Source organism: Gymnoscopelus microlampas, assembly GCF_963454915.1.
Source record: "Gymnoscopelus microlampas genome assembly, chromosome: 20".
Lineage (NCBI taxonomy): Eukaryota > Metazoa > Chordata > Actinopteri > Myctophiformes > Myctophidae > Gymnoscopelus > Gymnoscopelus microlampas.
Genome location: NC_139957.1, coordinates 38143979 through 38168010, shown reverse-complemented (window position 1 = coordinate 38168010; position 24032 = coordinate 38143979). Strand labels below are relative to the sequence as shown.

At 41.8% G+C, this 24032-nt stretch overlaps 2 protein-coding genes across 2 annotated transcripts in view; one reads left to right on the top strand and one right to left on the bottom strand.

Moving 5' to 3' along the window:
- The window catches only part of kiz (kizuna centrosomal protein), a 73800-nt gene extending 52764 nt beyond the window's left edge, over positions 1-21036 (bottom strand). The window contains exons 1-6 of the mRNA XM_084044646.1: positions 20886-21036; positions 17174-17236; positions 11718-11880; positions 8502-8582; positions 3558-4170; positions 1953-2283 (exon numbers count right to left, since the gene is read on the bottom strand). Coding sequence (XP_083900772.1) covers positions 1953-2283; positions 3558-4170; positions 8502-8582; positions 11718-11880; positions 17174-17236; positions 20886-20959 — 1325 coding nt within the window. The 5' untranslated portion in view covers positions 20960-21036. The remainder of the gene's footprint in view (positions 1-1952; positions 2284-3557; positions 4171-8501; positions 8583-11717; positions 11881-17173; positions 17237-20885) is intronic.
- On the top strand, positions 13001-14107 carry LOC311036887 (beta-1,3-galactosyltransferase 1-like; the record flags this gene model as incomplete). The annotated part of the gene is made up of 1 exon (XM_084045898.1): positions 13001-14107. The coding sequence occupies one exon, from the start codon at positions 13001-13003 to the stop codon at positions 14105-14107; it is 1107 nt and encodes a 368-aa protein (XP_083902024.1).
- Positions 21037-24032: the final 2996 nt, after the last annotated feature.

Sequence of the window (24032 nt, the reverse complement as noted above, 5' to 3'; positions counted from 1 at the left end):
CAAAATAAATAAATGACATTGAAGGGAGGTAATACTTAAAGCCTCGGCGTGCAATTTGTTCTGACTGCAGTGCATTCAAAATATAAAACTATACAACAGCAAATAAACATTGCAAAGGCGGGAAAAAAACAACAACAGTGAAGATAAAAAAAACATGGAGAATTTCCATGAAAGAACAGCGACTCTACCCTATAACGTAAAAGTTTTCTTTTCGAGAGCTTAACCCATTGAGACCTGGAACTGTCTCATTTTTAGTCATCTGAGCTAAAAAGTATTATTTTACACTCTGGGCTATTCAAAAATAGCAGATCTACAAGCTCATAGCGCGGCACCGAGTGCCGCGCTACGAGCTTGTAGATCTGCTATTTTTGAAAAATCGTGAAAATGTGTGCAAATCTTTGAATATATATATATTTTTAAAGCGAACATTTTTTAACTCAAATCTTTGCTTCTGGGGGGTCCCTGGAACAACATATTTTGATGGGGGTCCGCGGCCAAACACATATAATTTTGGGGGTCCTTGACATGAAAAAGATTGAGCACCACTGATATAGAAACAAACGTTTTTTTCAGAAAACTGTTGAGATTTAGGAGACATGTAGAATCGGCTTCAGGTCTCAATGGGTTAAGTGCTCGTGTTCGAAAAGACTTTCCAGGGGAGAAAAAAAAATGCATAATCTGTGGGCACACAGATATTCACGTTGGCTTTTGTATGGTTCGATCCTTCAACTTTTAGAGGCCCATCATCACCGCCGAAGCCGAGGATTTGTGGCCCAGTGAGTGCTAGTCCACATGCCCACCCTCCAGAACACTCTGTTGCGGCCCAAATTTCCTCCTCCACTGGGGGACTTCCTGAGGTTCTCTGAGGCGGAAAATTGCTCTGTTACAGCATTATCTCGGATTACGGCAATACTGTCGGTCACGGGGCCCTGAGCTCCTCGTATGAGGTGCCATCCCCGCCGCCGCTGCTGTAGCTGCTGTCGAGAAGCTACCGGGGCTGAGGTGGCGTGGAGCGTGACTCCCCTACAATCCCCTTCTGTCAGCCTCCTTTAACCCATCGAGACCTGAAGCCGGTTCTACATGTCTCCTAAATCCCAACAGTTTTCTGAAAAACGTTATGTTTCTATATCAGTGGTGCTCCATCTCTTTTTTCATGTCAAGGACCCCCAAAATTATATGTATTTGGCCGCGGACCCCCATCAAAATATTTTGTTCCAGGGACCCCCCCAGAAGCAAAGATTTGAGTTAAAAATGTTCGCTTTAAAAGAATATATATATTCAAAGATTTGCACACATTTTCACAAATTTTCAAAAATAGCAGATCTACAAGCTGGCTATGAGCTTGTAGATCTGCTATTTTTGAATAGCCCAAAGTGTAAAATAATGCTTTTTAGCTCAAATCTAAAAATGACACAGTTCCAGGTCTTAATGGGTTAACAACCCCCCCCCCCCTCCCCCAGCACCCCATGATGTACTGCTGCTGCTGCTGAGATGTTTTGGCTAGGCGACCTACAGTAGAAGTATGAGCTTATAGCTTAGGTTTATCGTGCCCTCTTTGTTTAAGTCACTGAATAAAATAGTGTTTGTCAAATGACCTAAACCATTGGTTCTCAAAGCGGGGTCCTTGGGGGGGGGGGGGGGGGGTAGCAGGGGGTCACCAGCTAAATTAGTTAATATAGCGTCAACATTTCTTTTTTTTTTACCATTTTAATCACTTTAACCATAATTGTATACTTTGGCTATTCAACAATAGCAGATATGCAAGCTATAGCGCGGCACCGAGTGCCTGGCTTTGAGCTTGTATATCTGCTATTTTTGAAAAATACCTGCCACAAAAATATTTTGAGATGGGGGTCCGCAGCCAAATACATTTTGGGGGTCCTTGACATGAAAAGGCTTCATTAATTGTCTTTTGAAAACAGGTTTAACCGATGCAAAGCCACGTTATTTACCTTTCCGTCACAGAATCTGTTGGCATGGCATCGCCGATGAACTGAAGGGGGTTCTGGGTCTCTTCGACGTGGACGGACGATTCTTCCTCCCGACGGTGCAGACTCTGGTCGTGCGGGGAGGAGGAGCCACCACTCCTCTCAGGTGGGGGTGTCACTCTGGTGTCGGGTGGGGGCGTGTCCAAGTAGGCCACGCCCTCAGGTAGCGGCTCCTCCTCCTCGTCCTCCTCCAGCTCGGACTCGGACTCGGTCAGGGAAATGGACAGGTCGCTGTCGCTGCTCACCGACAGCCTCATGGAGCTGGAGCTGGGCGTACTGACACTCTCACGTCGCCCTGGAAGCAAAAGACGGATTTGTTGGCGGTGTGATGATGATGAAACAGAGTTTTTGCAGGAAAACTTGAGGTCTGGAGAATAATATCATTTGATGACTTTGGAAAGTAAAAACTAGAACCAGTCTTGCCAACATACTGGCCATTATTTGACTTTTTGACAGTTCAGGAGAACACGATGTAATATTTTATCTTGGCGTTCAGGCTCTGCTACATTTTTCTCCCTGCTCAGCACAAATAGACAACCATCATTAACAATTAAGAGAAGGGAGACAGATATACAATAACAAATGGTACCAATAGAAGATGGTGCTGGGGTGGTGGCAGGAGCAAACACAATACAGCGGAAGGAACGCGGATTTAGGTGAGCTTAAATAACCCGCCAAATTGGACAGCTGATTGCCACGTCAGTGTATGGCGTATGGGTCTTGCATAACACTGTATACACCCACATAGTAATGTGCATGTGCGTGTAACCTCTCGAGTATATAACGTGTAGCATCGCGACACGTTGTGAGCTTGTAGATCGGCTATTTTCAAACATTTTAGTACTTTTACTTTTGGTACTTTAAGTACATTTTAATACCAATACTTTTGTACTTTTACTGAAGTAAATTAAGAATTCCGGACTTTTGCTTGTAACAGAGTACTTCTAAATTGCAGTATTGATACTTTAGTTAGTTAAATTAGTTAGTTAAAGTTTTTTTTTGGTAGCAGCACAAGACTGCTAGACCGAAAAGGTGTAGGCTGAAGCTTTTAGCTTATAGAGCCTACCCCTTGCTTTAAATAAGCTATTTAAAACAGAGAATTAATTGCATAATACTCAATCATATTGAAAAAGACTTACTACTTAATACTTTTACACAACACATTCACTGTCAGGGGTTTTCTAAAACAGGCTGTAGCTTCTGCCAGCATTTTTAAGCATTCTGACTAATCTTTCAAGAACCACAGAATATTTATCTCCAGTATGATGGATCCCCTGATGGTTGCTAATCACTGAGGGTTTCACTGTGCTTCCGCGAAGAAAAAAGACATGTCATCACAACCTCCCGTTCGCTTGTCATACGCCGTTGAAAATAGCATGTCTCGCCAAAAAATACATAGTAAAACACATGAGCCGAGATACAGAATATTTCCCAAAATATTTTAACCAGGAAGTGAATGGAGCAGTAAATCTTTGGATCGCGTTATCTCCTGGTTCTGTGTCTCCGTATCTTTTTTTTAAATGATCTCCGTCAATGGCAGGCAATGTGTTAAGTAAAACATTTGAGTACCTTTTCCAGCACTGCCGGCGGTGCTCTCCGCGGCGCTGCTCTTGGCGGCCCACATGGGGCTCGTCGTCGTGTCACCGCCACCAGGCGATGAAATATTCTCCTCAGGCCTCGTCGTCATGAAGGTCACTGGAGGCGAGGAGAGCGGACGCCCGTCGTCACAGGCTCTAAAAGACACGGCGGAGGCAGCGACGGCTGTTAAGGCACAGGCAGATGATGGAAGAAGAAGAAGCGCCGGCGCCCTTTCATGTTTGTCACTCAAATTACGGCTGCCGGGGGAACCGTTTGAGCCCCAAATGTCATCAGATAAAGGCGGCGCCGGGTCCAGAGAGGCGGCGGCGGAGGCGGCGGCCTCTCTGCTGACTTTGGAGTCCTTCAAAAGGCCACTTGGCGGTAGACGTTTGGGGGAGTGGTGCGCGGGGGGGAGGAGGTGATCGGGGGGTGAACGACGTGACGCTCTGAGGCCTGAGTGCACTCCTCTCGTGGTGGGAGAAGAAGACCCTCCGGACGACGACGTCGTGGTCTTCTGGTGGTGGTGGTCGGTGAATGTGACCAGTCGGCGGTCAGAGGACGGCGCCGAGGCAGCCTGGGGTTTTTCACGTGCTGCACCTTCCACCTGTAGAAAAGTACATTAAATAAAGTATGAGATATATATATGTGTCACGTCGTGTGTGTGTGTGTGTGTGTGTGTGTGTGTGTGTGTGTGTGTGTGTGTGTGTGTGTGTGTGTGTATATATATATATATATATATATGTATATATATATATATATATGCCTGACCTCGAATAGTCGACTAACCGATCGAGGGAGTCTGAGTCGACTGCCAATCTCTTAGTCGAACCATATATAAAAAGTAATTTTTTCTAAAAAAATATTTTTTCAAAAATAGCAGATATACAAGCTCGTAGCACGGCACTCTGTGCCGCGCTACGAGCTTGTATATCTGCTATTTTTGAATAGCCCAAAGAAATAAAAAAAATTACACAGACGCAGAAAAATGGCACCTATTTTTTTTGTATTTGACTGTCTGAGAGGCCTAATTTGTATATCAATTAACTAATAGTTTGAAAAAATAGGATACACATCATGGTTTATTGGGAGAAACCAAGCAAGTATATGCTAAATCAGACATTAAGCACCCCTACGGCCCAAATGGAATGTTCCATGTGTATTGCATAACATCTTTTTTTGCATGATTCGACTGAGAGATTGGCAATGGAATCAGTCTGATACGACTGCCAATCTCAGTCGAATCATGCAAAAAAAAAAGGTGCATTAGTGGACTATAGGCAACATTTGGTCGATCAGAGTCGACTATAGAAATCCTTAGTAGTCGGGGACTGTGTGTGTGTGTGTGTGTGTGTGTGTGTGTGTGTGTGTGTGCTCAGAACATCCATTGGCCCACAGGACTATTTTCTTCCCATAGTGCAGTGGTTTTCAACCTTTTTTTTTGCGTCAAGGACCCCCAAATTGACACATGTTAGCCCACGGACACCCATTTGAAAAGATATGCCAGGGACTCAACCATTATTTTGATTTCTTGTGGGTCCCAATCTACACCGTATCATCGTCACCAGTGTTCACTTAACTCTGAGAGTGTACAAATGGAACCAAATGGACCCCGTTAGGGTCCATTTGGTTCCATTTGTACACTCTCAGAGTTACAGACACATGAGGGTCAATTTGGTTTCTAACTATTCATTCGGCTGGGGACCCCCTGGAACCCCCTCAAGGACCACTGGTGGTCCCCGGACCACTGGTTGAGAACCACTGCCATAGTGCATGCTCACAAATAACCATTTATATTTTTATTCTCTTCAAATGTTCACCTCCTAAGTCAAGTTAAATAGGCTCATCTCAAAAGAAATTCAACTCGAGTGCCTAAAAAACAGTTTTTCGATTTGGAATATGGATAGTTTATTCGGGCCAAGGTCAGAATTCTCTTAAAGCCATATTTATATATATTAAAAAAATAATAATGTTTCAGGATCAATGTTTTAACTTTTAATCTTATTAGAAATCCTTTTACACAAGTTGTGATTCATGTCTCCCCAATGTCACCGAGGTGAGGAGGAGGAGAGGGAGAGAGGCTGAAAAAAAAGCCCTCCCTCCAAAACATAATAACAAAAAGCATTGGCTTCTGTTTCTTTTCTGATAAGCGTCTTAACCCTTTAAGACCGGGAACGCATCTGTGTCATTTTAAGATTTCTTTGGCTCTATAAAAAATAGCAGATATACAAGCTCATAGCGCGGCACCGAGTGCTGCGCTATGAGCTTGTAGATCTGCTATTTCTTTTTTAAATTGTGAAAATGTGTGCAAATCTTTAGGTTGAATATATATATATACTTTTTTAAAGCGAACATTTTTAACTACATTTCTTTTTACAAATTCACAAAAAAAAAAAACTCAACATTTTACAAATGTCTTGTAAATCCTAACAGTTTTTTTTTCCTAAAGTTTTTTTTCATATTTTTGTTTTTACTTGTGTTGCTCATTATTATTATCAATGGTTTTCAAACTTTTTGTGTCAAGGACCCCCAAAATAATATGTATTTGTCCACGGACCCCCTCCCATCTAAAAATATTTTGTTCCAGGGACACGATTTCTCTAAAACTACAAGCTCATGAACTTGTATATCTGCTATTTTTGAATAGCCAAAGAAACCTTAAGATGACACACATGCGTTTCCTTCCCGGTCTTAATGGGTTAAATACCAAACAGTTAGCTGCTTAATAACATTCACTGTAAACCAATGCGGTGCCGCCCGGCACCCGGCAGATCCACAAAGTAGGTAAAAAAGAGGAAAAGTTAATTTCTTGGCTGAGTGATTCCATCGGTATAGCTGCAGGGCAAAGTAGAAAGTGTTTCACTAAAGTAGCAATTGATTCTTCTATCAATCTGCGGCACGCGTGTGCTCTTCCAAGGAATGTATTAACCCTTTAAGACCTGAGGCCGATTCTTACTAAATAATGTCTTCTAAATCCCAACAGTTTTCTGAAAAAAAACGTATGTTTCTATATCAGTGGTTGCTCAAACTTTTGGTCGCCGACCCCCCCATCTCAAAATGTTTTGTTCCAGGGACCCCCCCAGAAGCAAAGAATAGTTAAAAATTAAACAATAAACAATAAAAAAAACAATATATATTCGAAGATTTGCACACATTTTCACGATTTTTCAAAAATAGCAGATCTACAAGCTCGGTGCCGCGCTACGAGCTTGTAGATCTGCTATTTTTTAATAGCCCAAAGTGTAAAATTATGCTTTTTTTTTTTTTAGCTCAAAGCAAAGAATAGAGTTAAAAATGTTCGCTTTAAACAATATATATTCAAAGATTTGCACGTATTTTCACGATTTTTCAAAAAATAGCAGACCTACAAGCTCGTAGCTGCTACGAGCTTGTAGATCTGCTATTTTTGAGTAGCCAAAAGTGTAAAATGATGCTTTTTTTTAATTTTTTAGCTCAAATGAAAAAAAGTGACACAGACGCGTTTCCAGGTCTTAACGGGTTAAATATGAAAATCATATCCCGTTATCATCGGGCTCCAGCTTTCAGCACGGTAAGCTTCCCTTAATGAATGCTGCAGCCTGAGGGACATGCACACTGCCAGCCAATGGCTTGTATGCATAATGGAGTGACGGAACCATTTTGCTCATTACAATATCGCCTAGGCTGGGGGGGGGGGGGAGGGGGGCGCGCACACAGTTACAAGTGACTGCTCTAGACAGAATGCTCCAAGTTATTATGAGATGTCTTAGACATTTCATCTAAAAGAGCTTTAACTGCTTTAACCCATTTTAGACCGGCGGGAACGCATCATTTTTTTAGATTTATTTGGGCTATTAAAAAATAGCAGATCTACAAGCTCGTAGCGCGGCACCGAGTGTGCCGCGCTACGAGCTTGTAGATCTGCTATTTTTTTGAAAAATCTTGAAATTTCTGCAAATCTTTGAATGTTTGTATATATTTATTTTTAAAGCAAACATATGAAACTCAAATCATTGCTTCTGGGGGATTCTATAAATGTCTTCGAAATCATCATTTATTTCTTTTTTCTTTACTTGTGTTGCTATAATATCAGTGGTTCTCAAGCCTTTTTCATGTCAAAGACCCCCACAATTATATGTCATTGGCCGCGGACCCCCATCTCAAAATATGTTGTTCCAGGGACCCCCCAGAAGCAAAGATTTGAGTAAAAAAATGTTTGCTTTAAAAATATATATAAATTCAAAGATTTGCACAAATCTTCACGATTTTCCAAAAATAGCATTTTTTGCTATTTTTGAATAGCCCAAAGTACAAAATATGGATAAAGTGGTTAATACACAGATGCGTTCCCGGTCTAAATGGGTTAAGTGAAGGGAGAAACGGCTATGGGCTTGAACCGCAGCGCTCGCGCAAGATGCAAGCGGCAGGATTAGACACCTGTGCCATTACAGATACACTGTTTAAACCTAGAGACTCCTCCACAGATTTACTCTGCATAATATCTACTTCCCTTTGTTGTTCTAGCCGTGAAAACACTGTGGGAACGGATTGAGATTTGCATTATCCTGCTGCTGGTTATAACCGTTACAAAAAGAATCTGCATTCCACACAGGAACATCATCAAGTAGCCTGTGTTTTTGTGTTGTTGTTGTTTTTTTTGTTACACAACAAAAATGTAAATAAGCCATGCAATACTTTTCATTTGTACAACATAGAGTACAATCTATGCATATAATGTTAGATGATAGTTAAACACCAATAGCTCTAGACTCTGATGTGCTGCAATAATGTCGGATATGTGTGTGTGTGTGTGTGTGTGTGTGTGTGTGTGTGTGTGTGTGTGTGTGTGTGTGTGTGTGTACACACACACAATGTTGGCATAAGTTCACGCTTTTCAAATATATTAACTTAATTTACAAATAACGAGTCATTTGTCATTTCAAAAAGGCACATATTTACCTCCTCCGTTGTTCCATATTCTTTCAATTCTTTGTTTTTCCTTGCTATCATGAATCTGGTGATTTGATTCATGCACTCAGCCTGCAGGGGGGGGGGGGGGGGGGGGATATATACCATTGATTATAAGAGAGTAGAGATGTTAGCTTACTGTACATATTTGTTGTATCATTTAAACAACCGGGTTTCGTAGAAATTTGATTAATGAAGGCATTTCCAACACTGATTGACATGTCCCCCCAGGTCACCTGACTAGTCTGTGGACACAGTATAAACATGGGGGGGGGGGGGGGATTCTGTCTACATGATAATGCTGTGTGTGTTAAACATGATGTACAAACACATTCAGAGGCGTGGTGGGGGCCTGGAACGGGGAGGGAGGGAGGGAGAGCTAGCTAGCTGCTGGTGACATTCGACGTAGCGTGACATGGAGAGTCACTCAGTCACCGCGGCGATGGGGTGATTCCCCAGTGACACTGTGTGTGTGTGGCTGCCAGCGCCTCGTTAATCAATTATCTGACACAAGACAGAATGGGGGGGGGGGCTGTCTTAATCTTAATCCCTCCCCCAGCTCTTATTAACAGCATCTCTGGTCATTTTAGATTTCTTTTGGGCTATTCAAAAATAGCAGATCTACAAGCTTGTAGATCTGCTATTTTTTGAGCTTGTAGATATTATGCAAATCTTTGAAATTTGAATGTATGTATATTTTTTTTAAACCATTAAGACCTGGAACTTTGTCATTTTTAGATTTGAGCTAAAAATAGCAGATATACAAGCTCATAGCGCGGCACCGAGTGGCGCGCTATGAGCTTGTAGATCTGCTATTTTTGAAAATTTGTGAAAATGTGCGCAAATATTTGAATATATATATTTTTAAAGCGAACATTTTTAACACTTTAAATCGTTGCTTCTGGGGGGTACCTGGAACAAAATATTTTGATGGGGGTCCGCGGCCAAATACATATAATTTTGGGGGTCCTTGACATGAAAAAGATTGAGCACCACTGATATAGAAACATACGTTTTTCAGAATACTGTTGAGATTTAGGAGACATGTAGAATCGGCTTCAGGTCTCAATGGGTTAAAGCAAATAAATTGTTATATTATAAAACATACATTAACCACTTCAACCCTATGTTATACATACAGTAGGCCATTTTCAAACACTGTAGTACTTGTACTTGTGGTACTTTAAGTACATTTTGATGCCAATACTTTTGTACTTTTACCCAGGTAACATTTTGAACACAGGTTTTCTGCTTGAAACAAAGTATTTTTGTATATTGTGGTATAGCTACTTTTAATTCAAGTAAGATATCTGAGTACTAAGTACTACTTAATCACACAGTAGAGACACACAAGGAAATGCAGGGGCGTCAATTGTGTATTGGCTCCAGGGGAAAAAAAGGGGGAAAAAAAGATATAATGTAGGTGTAAGACCATTGTGTTTGTATTGTGTTAAAGGCATCATGCATAGATTTCTATGCATTTCGGGGTTTTTGGGGTGTTTTGACCCCCAAACTCGGCCGCGCCCAGGATAGGTGTCCCTTATGTTAATCTCTGGGAGTTGGAAACCCTAAACGCCCGCGGGCCGCCACCTTGACAAGCCTGCCCTAACCTAAGCCATACCTTTAGCTTGTAGTGAACTGACGCCACTGAGGAAATGCAATGACTAAAATAACGTTATAGTGTGTGTGACTCACACACAAAGCATCGTGCAAGGAAATAAAAGCGACTGCTTGAGGGGAGAGTGAGCAACCCTCTGGAGCACTTCACTGTCTCTATATTGAGCAATTAACTCAGCACAGCCCTAATTAACCAATTTCGTTAATTTGATATTAAGCTGTCAAGCACTGCCATTGAGTTTTAAGTGATAATCGGACTGGTTCATTGTTCTCTCTCTCTCGCTCATTTGCTGTCAGTGATAAATTGCTGTGTTTGAGTGTTTACTATTGTCACATCAAGCAATTTGCTGGTGAATATTCCTACAGTGGATGATAATTAGAGGGTGATACTATAAGGCAAATGCGGAAAAAGACGCTTTCATACGGCTGTATTAATATTCCCTTTAAATATAAACTTTAACGCATTACGTTACATAGCCGATCTCTAGAAGACGATCTACAAGCTCACGTTGCACTGCGACGCATGGTGAGCTTGTAGATCTACTATTTAAAAAAATATTTTTTATACATTTCGAAAACTTGAAATGGGACATTCTGCATAATGAGTACTTTTGATGCCAATACTTTTGTACTGTTACTAAATTAAATTCTGAATACTGGACTTTTACAGAGTAACAGAGTATTTCTACATTGTGGTACTTTTACTCAAGTAAAACATTGTGAGTACCCAATACATAGGTATATAAATGCAAAATGTAAACATAAATAAATGACGGCAAACAAAGAACATGATTCACATTGCGTCTAACACAGTGGTTCTCAAACTTTTTCGTGCCAAGGACCCCCAAATTGATATGTATGTGGCCGCGGACCCCCACCTGAAAATACATTGTGCCAGGGACCCCCCAGAAGCAAAGATTTGTGTTAAACATTTTCGCCTTTTAATTAAAAAAAAAAAGATTTAAAGGTAGGGTAAGTGATATTTTTTGGTTAAAACAAAAAGTATTTTGTTAAAAGGTTAAAGCACTATATTATGATAGTAATCATTGCTATAGAGTGTTTGTTCAGTAACAGGAGTCTCCCCGTCTCTCCAGCTCTTTAATTAACAGAAAATACATTTTCCGGTAGGTGTCAAAATCTCAGCCAATCAGAAGAAAGTACCAATTTTTAAGCTTCATTTTTATAGTGTTCCAGTTCCAATTTTGCCTGCTCATTTCTTAGTGTCATCACTTCCAAATTCACTTGTTTAATCTATATCCTGATTGAGTTCTCTATCCTGATTGGATAAAATTGGAAATGAAACTGAAACTGAAACGAAAATGCGTTTTATGTTTAATAAAGAGCTGGAGAGACAAGGAGACTCCTAATACTGAACAAACACTCTATAGCAATGAGTACTATCAGAATATAGAGCTATTTAACACTTATTTTAACCAAAGCAAATCGCTTACCCTACCTTTAAATATTTGCACACATTTTCAAGATGAGGAAAATAGCAGATGTACAAGCTGGGGACCCCCCGGACTCCACTTTGAGAACCAATGGTCTAACAAAACCCCATTGATAAGATGTCCGCCGAGGGTGGGATACCTTCTTTCGATGCAGGGGGGCACAGTCACAAGCATGTTCCTTCATCCTCGTTTCGATGTTCTCCGCGTCTCTCAGAAGCTCAAGGTTTCTCATTTTTGCCCTCGTCTGCCTCTCGCAGATTTCCTGGAGATAACTGCGCAGCTTGGCACTCTTTATCTGTGAGCTGCCGGCAGTATAGAAAACCATTATTTTTAAAATTGTCACAATATAAAGGGCTAGATGTTTTTTTGTTTTGTTTCTTTAACACATTAAAACCGGGAACGCACCACTTTTTTCATTTTAGATTTCTTTGGCTAAGCTCATAGCGCGGCACCGAGTGCCGCGCTATGAGCTTGTAGATCTGCTATTTTTGAAAAATCGTGAAACTTGGTGTTTTTGAATGACATGAATGTATATATTTTTCATTTTTAAAGCGAACATTTGTAACTCAAAACTTTGCTTCTGGAACAAAATATTTGACAAATGTTCCCTTTAAAAATATATATATTCAAAGATTTTATGATAAAAAAAAAATAGCAGATCTGCTATTTTTGAATAGCCAAGGTATAAAATAATGGTATCTAAAATCTAAAATGACACAGATGCGTTCCCGGTCTTAATGGGTTAAATAAAAGGTTAGGAACAATAGCTTTTTTATACACACACATAGTGGTTTCATGTCTGATCTCAACGTGTTCAGAGTTATGGGATAATTGACAAAGAAAGAATACAAAATTGGCCAATTTGCTTACATTCAAAGAAGTGTTGAGAGTCTAATAGGGTACAGAAAGAAGTGACTGCATTTTTGTGCTGTGCATATAATGTAAAACACGGAGATCAGCTGGTCACAGACAGAAGGACGGACACACGGACGGACACACAGACACACAGACAGGGTGCAAAACATACTCTCTCGCCATGCCTTTCGGCCTGGCGGAGACAATCATTTTAGATGTTTGATTTATGAAAAATATTATGTTTTATGTTTTTGAACATCTTTTGAAATAATATAAAAATAGTATAGGAAGTATAAAAAGGGATATTTACTCATGACCCATAAAACTTGTCCCGACTCAGTGTTTGGAGAAACACTGTGCTTCCAAATAAGGAATGATTCTGATTGTATCACGGAGCACCTTCGGTAACGGTTTGTGTTTGTCACGTGACGCCGGACCAGAACTCTGCTCACACTATAAAACACTGCTCAGCCCAAAAGTACTGTCTCTGTGGATGTTTTCAGAAGAACAGTGAATCCTGCTAGAAGAGAGAGAGGAGAGAGCTTGACAGTTGAGAAGAGAGAGAACATGAGGCACCTCATGGGCGTCGCCTTTGCAGCCTCTTTCATTCTGCTGGTGATAGGATGTCAAGTGAATGTCGATGAACGCCAGGTGTCTGGAGCCAGCCTACGCGCCCCCAACGCCTCGTCAACCATGACAGAACATGTTTCTCCAGGACCACCGTCCTGGAGAAGCTGGCCCGGTCGTCGGTTCTATCCGCGCGAACACCGCTTCGTCCTCGTGAGCGAGCCAGAACAACGTCAACAACAACAAGAGCCTGTCAATGAATGCCCGATGTCTGCAGCCAGCCTACGGCCCAAAGTGTCGTCCACCATGAGAGGACACGTCTCTCCAGGACCACCATACTTTGTTGAGTATCCGCACAAATACCACTTCATCGTGGACGAGCCAGAACAATGTCAACAACGGGAGCCTCTCGTGGTTGTGATCGTCCCGGTGAGACCCGACGACAGGGCCAGTCGTGACACCATTCGCAGGATGTGGGGAGGTGACACCCAAAGCCCTGTGTTGGGCCAACGGGTGAGCCTGTTCTTTTTGATGGGACTGCCGACGGGAGAGCGGGCAGAAGAGGTCGAATGGCAAGTGCTGGAGGAGAGCAGAGATCACCGGGACCTGTTGCAGAGCGACTTCGTGGACACCTACAATAACCTGACGATCAAGACGATGGTCATGATGGAGTGGCTGGACTCTCGCTGCCCCATGGCCTCTTACGCCATGAAGATCGATACGGACATGTTCCTCAACGTCCACAACTTGGTCGACATGCTGTCGAGTGCTCCGAAGGACAGCTATATGACTGGACTTGTGGAACCTCGGGGTAAAGTTATAAGAGACAAGGATTCAAAATGGTTCCTACCCTGTGATGCTTTCACCGAGTCACATTATCCACCGTATGCAAGGGGACCGGGCTACGTTTTTTCCTTAGACCTGCCAAGAAGGTTCCTGGAAGCCTCCAGGCACGTTGACGCTGTTTTCCTGGAAGATGTCTATTTGGGGCTCCTCATGAAACACCTGGGTATCCCACTCACCTACCTCCCATTCCCAAGCAGGAATCTGTTGTATTTAGGTTGTAGGCGTTATCCGACATGCAACCCACTTGCGACAGAATCCTAAAATCGAAGCTTGCAATGATAAAGAAGTGGACAAGTCCACACCCAGGCGCCGAGCTGCGACCTATTGCCGTTTCCACAGCAATGGACTAGGGTTGCAACTGTTAATCAAACTAATCGATTTCATCAATTATAAAACATAATTGATTAATCAATCCCTATTTTGGGTATTATAGGTGAAAAGTAGAAAGAAAAAGATCGTCGAATAGTGAAAATAGCCAATCTTCAAGCTTACAATGAGTTGCATTGTGACATTGCAAATTTTCACTATTTTAGCATGACACCGTAAGTGGTTAATGGATTTGTTGATATAATTACATATATATATATATATATTTTTTAAACTTACCTTTCTCGATTATTCGATTCATGGACAAAGCCATGTTAGAATAATCTCGATAAGGAAGTAATGGATGGTTGCAGCCCTAAACTGGACAGTGACAGGCGGTCAGGCCTGGATTAACGAACGCACATAAGCTCACGGGGCAGCAGCCTGGGGGCCTGAAGCTCCAGGGGGCCCGGGCACCAAACCCCTGGCAGCACCGATCAACAACGTTTTTTTTTCCTTCCCAATCCCGTGCCAGCATCGTGCCTTTCCGTGCGTGCATTTATCTTCAGTACCTGTATTGCATTAATTATTGGCTCTTTCTGACTACAAGAACTAAGTGATAATAATAATACACTTTATATAGCACCTTTCATGACATGAATGCAGCTCAAAGTGCTTTACAGAGCAGAAAACAAAAAAAATATATAGCTGCAAGCAGCGATAATACGGGGCCAGTGAATAGAGAGAGAGAGAGACATGGAAACGGAATAGATTGAAGAGAGAGAGAGTGACATGGAAACAATAGATTGATGAGAGAGAGAGATGGAAACATAATGGTTTGATTGGACATCTCAACCTACTGCCATTAACAGGATTCGAACTCTCAACCTTCAGACTAATAGGCTGCAACACTACCTATAGTGCTATAGCTTTGTCCAGGCTGATATTGTCTGTTGAAAATCATAAACTCTTGCCTTCTTTCATGAACCAAGCCCCTGTTTCACTAACACTAAGATCACTCGTTCACAAACCATTTACCAATGAAGAAATTGTACATCTCCTCAGAACCAAAACTAGTGAAAGTAGCCGATCTACAAGCTCACAAACCATGAAAAGTTGTGAGATTGTAGATCAGCTATTTTCAGAATGAAGTATGTCATACGTTGAAAAAACGTACTCTCAAATAAGCATTTCAGGTTATCTTTACCATTTGCACATGTATTCATTGATACAGTCATGTTGTTTGCAATTCTGCATCAAGTGAGGCTTGAACTGGCGACCTTGAGATTGTGAGGCATTCATTTAAGGGAGACGCCATTGGCCCAACAGACAAGTAACTGTGAAAAAGGAGATCACACAGATGATACAGTTTCACGCAAATAGCTGGAAAATCCTGGGTTTAAGTGTTTTTCAAACTGCTCAAAATTGCGGAAAATCTAAGGGCGGAGCTTAATGGTCAAATCGATACGTGTGTTCCTCATGAGTCAAGGCACAAGTGTAAGCAAGTTTCACGACTTTCGGCCAAACGAGGCATGACTTTTGCCTGTTTAAAGTCTGCCTTTTCAAAAAATTGCTATAGCGCCCCCTTTTGGCCAATTGGAGTAAGATTGGTTTCAGTGATATTTGGAATGACCCTGTACATTTCTGCAAAGTTTCAAAGAAATGTGAGTCTGCATGTATGTTTTAGGCACAGATGAATAATTTTCTTTAAACTGTAATAGTTAAAATCTATCTCCTCCTGGGATTTTTGAGCAATCTGCACGAAACGTTTAGCACTTGAACCTTGGACCACTGCCTACAAAAATTTCCAACGGATTTTCCATAAGTGAAAAAATTCAGAAGTTAGGAGCCAATGACTGTTTTTCATATAATTCAAAATGGTGGGAGATCTAAAGGTCAGAGGTCAAAAGTCAGAGGGTGAAAGTTGTTCAGCATGAGGAGACGCATATGTGTATCCAAGTTTCATGGCTGTAGGTCAAACAGGGCATGAGTTGTACCTGGTCAAAGTTGGCATTTTCAATTGAGTGCTATAGCGCCACCTTTGGACGAAAGATTGTGAGAATTATTTTTTGATCGTTTTTCATGACCATCTACCATATGGCCGAGTTTCGTAAAAAGCGACTGCACGGTTCAGCCAGAACTGCGAAAAGTGGCAGAAGAAGAAGAAGTGACAGAATACTGCCAATAACAATACGGTTCCAGAGCAGAGCTCTGGCCCCGTAATGAGCAGAAGTGCTTTACAGAAAAGCAGTAATACTTTAACATTAACGCAAAAAGAGGGGCAAAAACAACATTAAAACCATTTAAAATAATGGCATTAAAATAATGGCAAAAAATAATGGCAAAAAATAATGGCATTAATGTAATGGCCAAAACAAAAAGGCAGTGAATCAAGAAAAACAGTGATGATTTGAGGCATTTTGTTCAAAAAATGTGTTTTGCTAAATTAGACCTGCTGGTTAAAAGGGTGGCATTTGCTCCTCAACATGGTGTGAATGTGAGTGCAAAGTTTGACCGCAATCGGACGCTGAGTTCATGATTTGCGGAATTTTGTTCAAAACAAGCCACTACTGCAAGCTTTAGATGTCAATCTTAGCCAATGAGGATGGAATATGAAAAAAAATCTGATAGACCTGTTTCGTTTAATGACTATAGAGATACCGTGTACCGATTTGCGGGATTTTTGGACGGAATCTGTAGGAGTACTGTCAAAAAATATGTTTTGTACAAATCGGCCTCCTGGTGTCGCTATAAAAGGCCCATGTGAAACATTTGGGGCAGAGGTTCTGCTGTGGCATCCAGGGAATGTGTGTGCACAGTTTCATGGCGAGCAAGCCAACAGTGCCGGAGATTAGCTGTACACAGACAGAATGACGGACACACGCACGGACACACACGGACGGACGGACGGACGGACGGACGGACGGACGGACGGACGGACGGCAAAACATAGTCTCTCGCCATGCCTTTCGGCCTGGTGGAGACAATAATAATACACAGCTTTTTGTTGAGGTCACTTACATTCTTTTATCAGACATGGAGTAAGAAAATAGCTCCTTCTCCAACTCAAGCCTTCTTTTCTCCCTGCATGGACAACGTTATCACACAAAAAAAAAACATAAATCATAACAATTCATAATCACAGTGGTGGACAGTAACGCAGTACATTTACTAATAGTGGAGTAAAAAGTACAATATTTGCCTCTCTGAGATGTAGGGGAGTAGAAGTATAAAGTATCAAGGAATGGAAATTCTCAAGTAAAAGTAACTCAAAATTGTACTTAAATACTGTAACAGTACTTGAGTACATGTTTGGCTACTTAGTTACTTTCCACGCCCCTGTTAACTATGTCAATGAACTATAGTTCAGTTTAAATGTTTAATGTAGGTCTACATCATGCAGCAAAAGCAAGCAAGCCTAAAAAAAACAATAAAACAACAATCAATCCATCAACTATCATTCCATTAAAATACAACTTTTTAACCATAAAAACAATACCTTAAAAGAACAACTGAATGACGTTTTATCCCTGATACATGACATATATGATATATCATATATCATATGACAGTCATGGATGAACTTCAACCTGGTGTTTGCACTTTCTCCATTTTTGGCCCGTACATCTACATAAACGTTCATATTTCAAATATAAAGGGCTTACCCCATGGCCACGGATGTTACAATTATGTACGGGCTCTCAGAAGTACCCGTATCTTCCGTTTTGTTTCAATAAAAAGCATTTTAATCCGATCGGTGGCCATTTTTTTCACACGCTTTCAACTTCGAGACCCTATCGGTTGGGAGGTGTATTGCACTCTGTGATACATTTATAACTATAGGAAAATGGCCACCGATCGGATTAAAATGATTTTTATTGAGCAATACGGTAGATACGGGTACTTCTGAGGGCCCGTACATGATTGTAACATCCGTGGCCATGGTAGTAAGCACTTTATATTTGAAATCTGAACGTTTATGTAGATGTACGGACCAAAAAGGGGGAAAGTGCAAACACCAGGTTGAAGTTCATCCATGACGGATCCATGGCTATATGCACATGATGAGTAAAGGAGCATTTAGCTGACACACATTAAACATTCTAGAGCAGAGTGACGCGTTAAACATATAACATTAATAACCCTATAATAACACACTGAAACATAACATTAATAACCCTATAATAACAACAACACACTGCTGTAATATTGTCTCTTGATAATAACGCTCTAACTACACGTGCGTCAAATCGCCATAAATAAACCACAAGGACTTCCGGTCCACGCAGTTTAAAGCAGTGGTTCTCAAACTTTTTCATGTCAAAGACCCCCAACTTGACACTTATTAGCCCGCGGACCCCCATTTCAGAAGATATAACAGGGACCCCCATAAAATAAGATTGTTTACGGCTCTGGCAGTGATTCTCAAGCATTTTAATTTCAAGGACCCCCAGTTTGACATACATTAGGGCTACAGACCCCCATTTAATGGCATTTCTATCACTTGGACCGCAATTTATATTGTAAAATCTATGTCAATTTAACTCTGAGAGTGTACAAATGGAACCAAATGGACCCGTTAGGGTCCATTTGGTGCCTAATCTATCATTTAGCTGGGGACCCCCTGGATCTCCCTCAAGGACCCCTGGGGGTCCCCGGACCCCACTTTGAGAACCAATGGTTTAAAGTGAGTTGGTTTACAAATATTTTCTGGTAATGCAAAACAATGTATGTAGGAAATATGATGTTCAAATTTAGTTTTAGAAACATTTGATTCATGAAATTACTTATAATACTTTTGAAAAATATGTTTTTTTTATCTTTTGAAATAATAGGGTATATATATATATATAACTAGAGTTTCGGGGGGCTACGCCCCCCTCAACCCCAGCCGCGCACGGCGCTTTGCGTTTGTTGGTCCCTCCGTGTCCCTGTCTCTGTATCCGTGTAGCTGCAGCACAGAGTGGGCAGTATAGATGGGGATTATGGCTGTTAGAGGCATGTACGCGCACGGGGCCCGCGTGGGCGTGTGTATATGGGGGTAGACAAATTGTCTAAGTAACATTTGCAAAAAGGGGGGAAAAAAAAAAGAAATTGTAAGAAAGTGTAATGTAAAAGTGACAAAATGATGAAAAATAAGTAGAAGAAATTATATTTTGTATGTTTCGCGGACCACCAGGGGGTCCGCGGACCCCCTGGTGGTCCGCGCGGAAATCGTGGGATGAGAATTTCCAAAAGGGAAAAAAAAAAAAAAAAAAAAAAAATATGAAGGTGGTTGCTTGTTTTTCTGAAAGCTGGCGAATGGCAGCCCTTTCTGCAAGATGGCGGCCGCCTGGTGTTGTTGTGATTTGGTCGTGCGCACGTGCTCTCGGTTACACAGCGTTGTACTGGCGAAGTGTAGTTCTCGCTTACACAGACATGTCCAGACATGTTGTAGGTCCCTCCGTGTCCCTGTCTGTGTGTCCGTGTAGCTGCAGCACAGAGTGGAGTGAGGCGTTGCGAGCTTGTAGATCGGCTATTTTCACAATATGTACTTGTGGAACGGAGTCAAACAGAATGGGGGGGTCCCAGATCAAGTACGTGTATTTGGGGGGGGGGGGGGGAGCAGCAATATAGACATTCACCACACGAACGTGCATTGTTGACAAAGTGATTGCACAGCCGCTGCAGGCATGACAACCAGGTTAGCGTTAGCGACATGGCAGCTATCATAGCGCCCTGTCCGTCGTGCTGCAACTGCCTGTGATGGCTACAGCAGTAACAGCAAGCTGTCTGCGATGCCATTGTCTGGAGACTGCTCTTAGCGTGACACGACCAATGAGAGTGAGCGCTGTAGTTGTTGCTAAGATACGGTGGCGTCTCTGCCCCATAGCTTGTAGATCTCTCACACATGATTGGCGTAGGCTGCGTTGCCAGGTCTGACTTTGTGTCTAAGCAATGGTCGGCTTATTTTTGCGCGCCTTTGGGCTCGTTTGCATTGTGCGCACGGCAGCGCTTGTTTAGCGTACGTCAGCGCGACGTGGCAACGGACGTGGCAACGTGAAAGGTGATTGGCTGGTGAAAAGAAACACCCGACGTTACACCGGAAATGGTGCCTGGAGAAAATGGTGACCAAAAAAAAAGTTTGGAAAAAAAGGAAAAAAAACCCGCAGCGGCTGCCTGCTGTTGTGGTGATGAGGTCGTGCGCACGGTAAACGGTACGAAGCTGGCTCCCCTTCCGTTTTGTCCGACATTTGGTGAGTAGAATTAATTATGTTGCGCGGTGGAAACGGTGTAGTGAGCAGTGAGATGTCCCCTACGCGAGGCGTAAATTCAGCGCGGCGGCCGTGGCGAGTCAGTAGGCGACATGTGGTCTGGCGGTGCGTTGTTTATTCGATAACAGAGCTGTGGGGTGTCACCACCGAGGGTGCGGAAGTTGCTCGCCATTTATATAGTTAGATAATGTAATATTTATAGATAAAATATAGGAAACAAAATAAAGGGGGGGGGGGGGGGAGGGGATACTACTGGCATCCCATAAAAATTGGGTCCCACTGTTTGGTAAACAGTGCTGTGTATAATAACACAACTCTTGTTTTGAAAGCACAACCCATCCACTTCCGGCCCAGCTGTAGCTTATTGTCGCTAACTACACTGTTGTTAGCGTCTCTGTACCAACGAGCTAAGCTAGCTGCTGTTGTTTTGAACCGCAGACAGACAGACAGACAGGAGGGAAACGGAATCAAACCTTCACCTTTCATGTAAACTCTGCTGTATGGATGCGATCTTTGTGAAATAGTCCTCATCAGGGAAAGCAGCAGCAGCCATGATGATGATGATGATGATGATGATGATGATGATAGCTCCTTTGTTGTGCTGCAGCCTGAGGAAGAAGACATGCGAACGGAAAAAATGTTTGAGTCGGTTGCCATGGTCACCGGTGTTGCCATGTCTGCTTATTGTAAGCGATCTTCACCGTGGGCTTGTTTTTCTGTAAAGGTGCTTGTAAATATTGGTGGTTGCGTTTTTTTGGGCTTGTTTCTAAAGTGTAGTTGCTTATTTATGCTTGTTTCTAAAGTAAAGTGTAGTTGCTTATTTGGGCTTCCTTCCTAAATGCTGTTTAAAGTAGTGGTTCTGAATATTTTCATGTCATATGGACCCCCAAATTAATATGAATTTGTCCCTAACCCCCATATGAAAACATGTTGTGCCAGGGACCCCCGTACCAGATTTGTGTTAGAATGTTTCAAAAAATATTCCAAATATTCCTCATTTTATTTCAAGATTAAAACAAAACAAAAAATCAGATCTATAAGCAGTTGTGAGCTTGTAGATCTGCTATTTTCAATGTATACAGTATACAGTATACAGGTTTAAAGTTCTCATAATGGCCTGTTGTGCCCTTGCTTCTTTTTGGCTTGTTTTCCTAGACCTGGTTGCTTATTTCTCTCGCACAATCTGGCGACACTGACTGACGGTCACCACTTCCCACAATGCCCTTTGATAAACACACGCACCACGTTGCTCCTCGGCTCCCGCCCAAAACAAACAAACAAACAAACAGCTGTATGTTACTAAGTATCCACATAATAGTTTTGACTTGGAAACAAATGTAGCTCTTTCTTTGACAATGACAACAATACACAGTGAGCCAAATGTAAACCACAGACACGGTAAGGAAAGTGATGTTTGAACGAATTAAGTCTTGGTTTAAAGGTTATTAACTGGTTGTGTTTATGAAATAAAAACGGTCTGGTTTGCTTTTAATCTGTGTAAACCAGTGGTTCTCAAAGTGGGGTCCAGGGACCCCCAGGGTTCCTCCCCAGCAAAAGCAGTTAACATAGCAATCACAATCACTTTAACCACTTTATCCGTTTATATGTTGGCTATTCAAAAATAGCAGATATACAAGCTCTCAGCTAGCTTGTATATCTGCTATTGTTGAAACATTTTTGAAAGAATATATCTGAAAATGTTATGTCGTTTAGATTTTTTCAAAAAAACATAAATGTTCTAGGGCAGTCACGGTTCTCAACCAGTGGTCCGGGGACCACTTGTGGTTCTTGAGGCGGTTCCAGGGGGTCTCCATCAAAAGGTGTTAATGAATATTATTCACCCCTTTATCCATATTGTATACGATATTCATAAATAGCAGATATACAAGCTCACAGCGCGGCACTTTGTGCCACGCTGTGAGCTTGTAGATCTGCAATTTTTGAACATTTTAGAAAAATCTTGAAAGTGTTTTTTGTAGAACTTTTCATTTTTTTAACACAAATCTTCTCCTCTGGGGGTCCCTGGCACAAAACATTTTCAGATGTCCGAATGTATTTCAATTTAGGGGTCCTTGGCATGAAAAATGTTGAAAACCACTGTTCTAGGGGGTCCCTGGCACGAAACATTTTTAAGGTGTCGGTCCGCGGGGAAATGCGTATCAGTTTGGGGGTCCTTGACTTCGAAAAAGTTTGAGAACCACTGGTGTAAACCAAACCCAGTTCACACTCTTTTGGCATAGATCTCCAAAGTGTTTTTGTGGGGCTGTCTGTCGTAGATCTTTCTTCTTATTATTTTTTACAATGAATATTTGAATATTTGCATAGAATATGAATACGTGGGGGACGGGGGGAATGATCTTTCCAGGTAGACAGGCGAGTTTGTATATCAAATAACCTGCTAAGCATCAATCAGCTGACATTGAATGAATGTCTAGAACTGAATGCCAAGCTTCAGAAAGTCTTGCATTGTCTTTAGCTGATAAGCCCCTCTCTCTCTCTCTCTCTCTCTCTCTCTCTCTCTCTCCCTCCCCCTCTCCCTCCATCTATGAGATATGAGATTACACACAGTGACAGGTCTCTCTCTCATATCGTCCTCTGATCTCACCTTGTGCTGCATTTTCAAAGTTCACCGCTGACAGCTCTCATAATGTCATGTTTTGACTGTCTGTGCTCGTGGTGGAGTCATTTCGTCGTTAAAGCCATGTGTTTCTCAAAGTGGGGTTCCAGGACCCCCCCCCCAGGGGTTCCAGGGGGTCCCCAGCAAAATTAGTTAATATATTTATTAGCATCAAAAATCAGTTGTTGTTTGACCACTAACCGTATACATTGGCTATATACTAGTTCACACGGCGTCAACTAGTTAATTGACTGATCACGTCCAACCCAGATTTTGCACAAACAAGGTGTTGAATTTGTTCTCCTGCTATGACACAAAAATGTGGAATGCCCTACCAACAGTCGCAAAGGAGTGTAAAACCCTACTCTCCTTCAAAACTGCCCTAAAAGAATACCTTCAGGTGGCTGCAATTCGAAACTGGCCCCTGTAAAAGTCATAACCTAGTTTTTCTTATTTTTAAACTGTTTATATGATGTTCTGCATAGTAGTGTATATCTGTCATTTAATGTCACTATGAATTGAGTACAAAGGACCCCAATGGAAACAAGCCAATGGCTTTCTTGGGTTTTTTAATTCCTATTAGCTGACCTTGTATAGAACTGTACTTTCATGTGCTTTTTTCTACAAACTTCTAATAAAGTATTCAATCAATCAATCAATCAATCAGTCACATCGCAACTTTTCCCCCGAAAAATGTTGAATTTTTTTTTTAAATAATACAAGACACAAATCTGTGATAGCGTAATTGTAAACCCCTCCACAACATGCAAGAACCCTAATCAAGCAATTTCCCCCAATTCCAGCCCCATCAAATTGCTCTTTTAGCTGTTGAACTGGGGGAGTTTTGTCATCCCTTTCTCATGCTAATCTGCCCCATTCAGCATCTCTCTGTGAGGTTATTTGTTGTGAAATAAATCCCCTTGTTTGCCTTCCTGCATGTATAATTGATATTCCTGCGCAGGGCTCTTTGTTTGGGGCGGTCGGAGGAGAGCTGAGCGGTCCGGTCGGC